General features: G+C 31.5%; 1 protein-coding gene across 1 annotated transcript; it reads right to left on the bottom strand.

The window, feature by feature from the left end:
• Positions 1-1510: 1510 nt before the first annotated feature.
• Positions 1511-4439, bottom strand: LOC117920612 (protein LURP-one-related 10-like). The gene is made up of 4 exons (XM_034838219.1): positions 4379-4439; positions 2102-2439; positions 1801-2028; positions 1511-1648 (listed from the first exon to the last, which is right to left on the bottom strand). The coding sequence occupies exons 1-4, from the start codon at positions 4437-4439 to the stop codon at positions 1511-1513; spliced, it is 765 nt and encodes a 254-aa protein (XP_034694110.1).
• Between the last annotated feature and the right edge of the window lie 1306 nt (positions 4440-5745).

Here is a 5745-nt window from a genome sequence, read left to right as displayed (position 1 = left end):
AAATATTTATATCCTAATACAAAAATATAAATATATTGATTGAGGGTATTTTTAGCAATTGATATATTAATTGAGGATATTTTTGGCATACAATATAAAAAGCTTCAAAATTTTATAATTCTTAATAAGTAAATAAATTATTTAATTTTTTTATAAAAAAATAATGTATTAAAAAAAAATATGGAAAAGGGGTTTAGAGAAATATGGAAATAAAAGAATATTAAGTAAATGAATTATATAATTTTTTTTTATAAAGAAATAGCATATTTTAAAGAAATATGGAAAGAGAAATAAAATGTTTAAAATTTATAAATAAAAATATTATATTATGTTGTTAAATATAGAAAACCATTTTGTATATATATTAAATATTGTATTAAATGATACTATTTTAGTATTATTTTAAGTGAAATTATACATGTACATATACATACATACATATATATATATATATAATAATAATGGAGAAAAAAATGAATGAGAGGAATGAATCATAATATCCCATGTATTAACTTAGAATCATGGTATATCATGTAGAAAGGAGATTATCATATTCATTATTCCAATTGTGATGTGATAAATAATGAGATGACTTATTTTATCCCGTCGTAAGCTAATCAAAGCCTAATTTTTATGATAATACTTCTAATCCTTTCATTCATGCTTTAAACTCATGATTAGAACCAAGCTTGTTCATGCATATCCACCGAAAAATGATTCAATTCCAAATTTTACCAATTGAATATGTAATCATAATTAAAAATCATGCAAGCCCACCAATAATTTTTTTTTTTTTCCATTGACATGAGAAAGACTTCTTTGGTATTATAAACAAAAGGGTTTAAGTACCAAATGTTATTCAATCAATCATGCCTATATTCATAGATAAGGGTTTATAGTACCAAATGTTATTCAGTCATCATGCCTTATTCCATCGGGTATCTCCAGTTTTTTTTCATATTTCTATTCACCTCGTACAATTCTTACAGACCTATCTCTATTTATAATTTTTTTTTTGTCTCATAACCTATAATATTTATAAAGATATTTTCAACAGTTCTCTTTATTTTATTAGGAAGTTTAATATTAGAGTAATATATTATATATATACAATATTATTTACAAAAAGGAATTTACACTAATTAGGAATCTTGGACACTTTCCAACATTGTGCAACTCTCCAAGGTATCAAAATTGGGTTTTATTACTATAAATTCAGGCATAACCCTTTCTCCCTTTGTTTGCTCCCGGAATCATACGTAAACCATACACATAAGTCCAAAAACATACTAAGAAGGCCAACAAAAAATCATGGGATTATTTGAAATTCTAGGCTCAGAATTCTCCTGGACTCCCTGAGATCAGCAAACACACAAAATACTGAAAATAGAACTATAATATTCAAAAGACAAGACAAATGTACGCCCCTTGAAGAATACAATAGCAGTGCTAAACACAAAAAGTGGCTTCATTTTTTGCTTATGGCAGCGAGTTTCAATTAGCGTCTTAATCATTCGATGGTCTGATCCATAATCACAATAAGAGCAACTATGAAGGAGAAGTCGACGTTGGGATTCACAGTCACAGCAAATATGTCTTTTCCAAGCACATTACTTTGAAATTTGAGACTGTCGAGTTCCTTGTGCATCTGCATTCACATTCATCGTTCATCGCCTCTTTACAATGGAAGAATTTGAGATAAAAAGCAAATGATTCGCTTCATATATTTGTGAGCTCCAAGGAAAGCAAAAATAAAAAATAAAAAAATAAAAAAATAAATGAAATGGGATTTGATCTTACTTGGGCAAGGATAACATCAGAATTGGCTGCATGGACAGTGCAGGATCTACGCATCCAGCTTCCCTTTACCTCGAAGTCACAGACTTCTTCATCTGTATTGGCTGCCAAGAACACGTTAAGTTCACTCTTCCCTTCAGGCAAATAAGACAGCTTTGTAGTGAACAAGAGATCTTTGGCAGCCGTGCTATCTCCCCTGAAAGCTAGCCATTTGTTATGTACTGTGCGGATCTGTATCATTCAAAATTCACATCACAACCAGCTATCATTTTGAAAAAAAAACTTCGAAAGCAAGTGATTGGACCTTGCGTCGGAGGGTGACGAGGGCGTTGCCAGCGGCGTCCTGCAAGATGCGGCGGTCACGGAGGCTCATGACACGGCCCTTGACTTTGAACCTGAAGGTGCCATTCATGTCCGTGACAGCAAGGCTACCTTCCGATAAGTTCAGCAGCTTCGTGACGATTGCGAGTTCCACCTGGTTCGGCGAACAGAAATGCGGGCTGATGACGACCACAGGATTTGCCGACGGCGGGTTGCTTGAAGACTCCATAGACAGCAGATAGGTGGCGAATGTGAAACGACTGCGTTTCGGGTTTGGATTGGTTTTGGTTCGAACTTGATCGTGGAGTGAAGCGACGCGTACTACATTAATAATACATCTGGCTTTTGGTCATCTGACACTCCGACCTTCCCAAAATTAAAGGATGCCTATTTATTTATTTATTTAAAAATAGAAGTAATCTTTCCCACAATTTTTTTTTTTTTTGGGAAAAATATTAAGATAATCCTTAAAATAAAAAAATAACCTCCATTTTTTTAATTATAAATATAACTTTCATATAAATATTCCAGCCTTTTTCAAAAAATAAAATTTTAAATAAAATTTGAAATAAATATTTCTATATTTTTTTTTAAAAAAGCTTTTGGATGCAAGATGGAAGTAAAAAAAAGTTCATGAAAGGTATTTTTATTCAAAAAAGAAAAAAGAAGAAAGAAGTTATATTTCACATATTTAGAAAATAAAAATTATGATTTTTTTTTTCAATAATTCAAATTCAGTTATACTTTAGATTCTATTATACCAAATCAATACTTTAAAATTTTCTTTTATTTACTTATTTATATAAGATGGATGTATTAAAAGAATAAGTTAAAACTATAACAATTAGATTTGGTAAACTAACTTAATAAATTATTAGATAAATTAAGTATATTTGGTAAAATAACTTAATGACATGATTTAAAGTAAAATAATTTTAAGTAATAAGTAAAAACAATTAATTTATTTTTATGTCTATATATTCATGTTAGTTTTTTTCTATTATTTATCTTAGTTACCTTTATAACATCTTTTGTTACTCCATGACTTTCATTATTACTTGATCTCCTTTACTCTAATTATTATTTATGAGTATAAATATATCAATTTGATAATTTACAATAAATTTTAAGTCATTTTTATCAAACAAACTTAATACTTAAAATAATAATTATGTAATAAACTTTGGTAGTGTTTGTTTTTGGCTGAATAGAAAAACAAAAATATTTGACTTTTTCTATTTAATTAAAAGTAATCTGTTTGACATCATTCAATATAACTAAACTGAATTTTATGTTGGTTAGCTTATATACATACATATATATATATGATGAAAAAAAAGTAAAGGAAACCATTTTTTCCACCCATGAAGATCCCAATCACTCAATCGATATTTCTTCATCACTTCCATCAACCATAAGTACTGGTCTCTCAACTTTTAACTGGAAAAAAAAAATGTAACACTTGGAGTCTTGCTATGATAATGGCATTTAAACGCAAAGAATAAGATTGGCTTTGCTAATGGAACATCTTTATTTATGGTATATTTTCTTACTATTGTGGATAACAGTGCACCATGCACATGAGATTATTTAATGCATCACTAATTTGGAGCAAGTCACTTTTTGAAAGTCAATTTCCTTTTCTTCATAGGTTAAAATGATACAAAGTCACAATGGTTGAGTCTAATATGCCTACTATGATATAGGAAAAGGATTTGTCTATTAAATAAGTTTAGTATTTATTCTGCAACAAAATGGAGTAATGGGAAGAAAGCATTATTATCTTCTCAATGTAGCTTGTGCTCTTATTTTCCAGGCCAATTTACCAAAATATTCTTGAGGATGCTATTTTGCATAGCCACTCATTTGATAAATAGGACTTCTTCCCCTATTTTGTCTAGCAAGCCGTTGATAAGATTCTATTTAAAACCATACTATGTTATATCCATTTGAGAGTTTTTGGATGTTTATGTTTTGCCTGGTCTACCAATGAACAAAGACCACCCAAGTTTGATATTATTTTACTCGCTGTATATTTCTTGGTAAAACAAAAAAAGGGCATTGTGTTTGTGACATTGAGAATCAAAAGGTTTTTATTTCTCAAGATGTGCAATTTTATTATGATTCAATTTTGTCCATTGCTTTTGATACCTCGGATGAAAATTTCATTTGTAATTTCTATACCTTCTTTGCCTAAAACCCATTCATTTGATAGGAACTTGTAAATCCACTCATTCAACCGGACTTTTGAGTAACTTACCTAGAACATCGCCCCTGTCTTGACCCACCCAATTATCAAAATCAAGAACGATGGCTTCCATGGGTATTCCTTATGCTTTGCATGATTATCTTTCTTATGCTCATTTATTTCCATCCATTTGGGCTATGTTTGGTTCCCGGAAAATGTTAAGGAAAGGAAAAAAAATGCAAAGGAAAATGATTTTCTTTAATTTGGATGACATGAAAAATATGATGGAAAAAAAATACGAAGGAAAATATTAAAGAAAATATTGTAATATTTTCTCTGCTATTTTCCTTAAAAGATAATGAGGAAAATATAAGAGAAAAAAGAAAAAGAGTAGGGAAAAGGGGGGGAAAATTTGGTCAGGCTCTTGTTTGAGGCTTCATCTCTAACTTCCTCTTCATCAGTGGCTATGGCTTCTCACCGTCATCACCATTATCACAAACAACAACCCAGAGAATCTCATGAACCACATCATCTTCAAGGGGTAAACCTCCACCCCGAGCACCTTCTTTTCCGATTTAAACTCAAACAATGGGTTCGTAACCAAAGAAGCCAAAGAAGAGAAAAGAAATCCTAGGGTGCCTCTGCGGTTGACTAGGGTCTTTAGGGAAAGAAAATGAAAAATCGATTGAATCAAGCGTCCCTTTTCTCTGTATCTAAGGTCAGATGCCGTGGGAACGAAGCTACATTTGAGGAAAGAGGAAGCAGAGAGAGCAGAATCCATGTAAGGAAAACCCTCCAAAATGACGTCGCGGTCGTCATGGGGGTCGACGAGCGCTAATCTGCACCAACGGTGCAGTCTAGTCCTCTCTCTTTCCCCTATCTTTCTATTTCTATCACTTTCTAGGAGAAAGTGAAGGAGTAGAGAGACACAAGTAGAGAGAAGGGCTTTCCTTTCCAGCTTCTTCCACCATAGAAATCCACGGCCAAACATCATCATCATAATAATAAAAATAAATAAATAAATAAATGGTGATGAATAATAATAGAAATAATAGTAATTTCCATTTAAGAATATGGATATTTTTTGGAATACAAATTTTTTATATGGCTAGAGCATTGTATAGGGAAACCACCAGCTGTGATTATCCTGTATCGAAATGACCTTTGCACCCCTGTCCCACCCCCTCACACAGTCCATCGTCCATACTCCCGGGTACATTTTTCTCTCACTTGTACTCTTTCACACGTCACCCCCTTCCTTCATTTTTGGGATATTGTATATTATTATCTAGCTTTTTAATGAAGGTGAGTGGTGTAGATTTTTCTTACCCATTTTGCCATTGGATTAGTGTAGTTTGTGATAAGGGCATAATAGATGTATATTCCTTTAGCAAGGTGTATAGAGGTCTTATAGAAAGTGTATCAATACAGTGTTAATT

Source organism: Vitis riparia, chromosome 8 (genome assembly GCF_004353265.1).
Source record: "Vitis riparia cultivar Riparia Gloire de Montpellier isolate 1030 chromosome 8, EGFV_Vit.rip_1.0, whole genome shotgun sequence".
Lineage (NCBI taxonomy): Eukaryota > Viridiplantae > Streptophyta > Magnoliopsida > Vitales > Vitaceae > Vitis > Vitis riparia.
The sequence above is the reverse complement of the archived record's forward strand: the minus strand, read 5'-3'. Positions and strand labels throughout refer to the sequence as shown.

Bases quoted from the DNA above. Each gene is read 5' to 3' on its own strand.
- LOC117920612 (XM_034838219.1), bottom strand. From the start codon at position 4,439: ATGGAAGCCATCGTTCTTGATTTTGATAATTGGGTGGGTCAAGACAGG. The intron at 2,029-2,101 runs GTCCAATCACTT...TGAATGATACAG, and splicing joins TCGTCACCCTCCGACGCAAG to ATCCGCACAGTACATAACAA. The intron at 1,649-1,800 runs GTAAGATCAAAT...ATGTGAATGCAG, and splicing joins CTGATGTTATCCTTGCCCAA to ATGCACAAGGAACTCGACAG.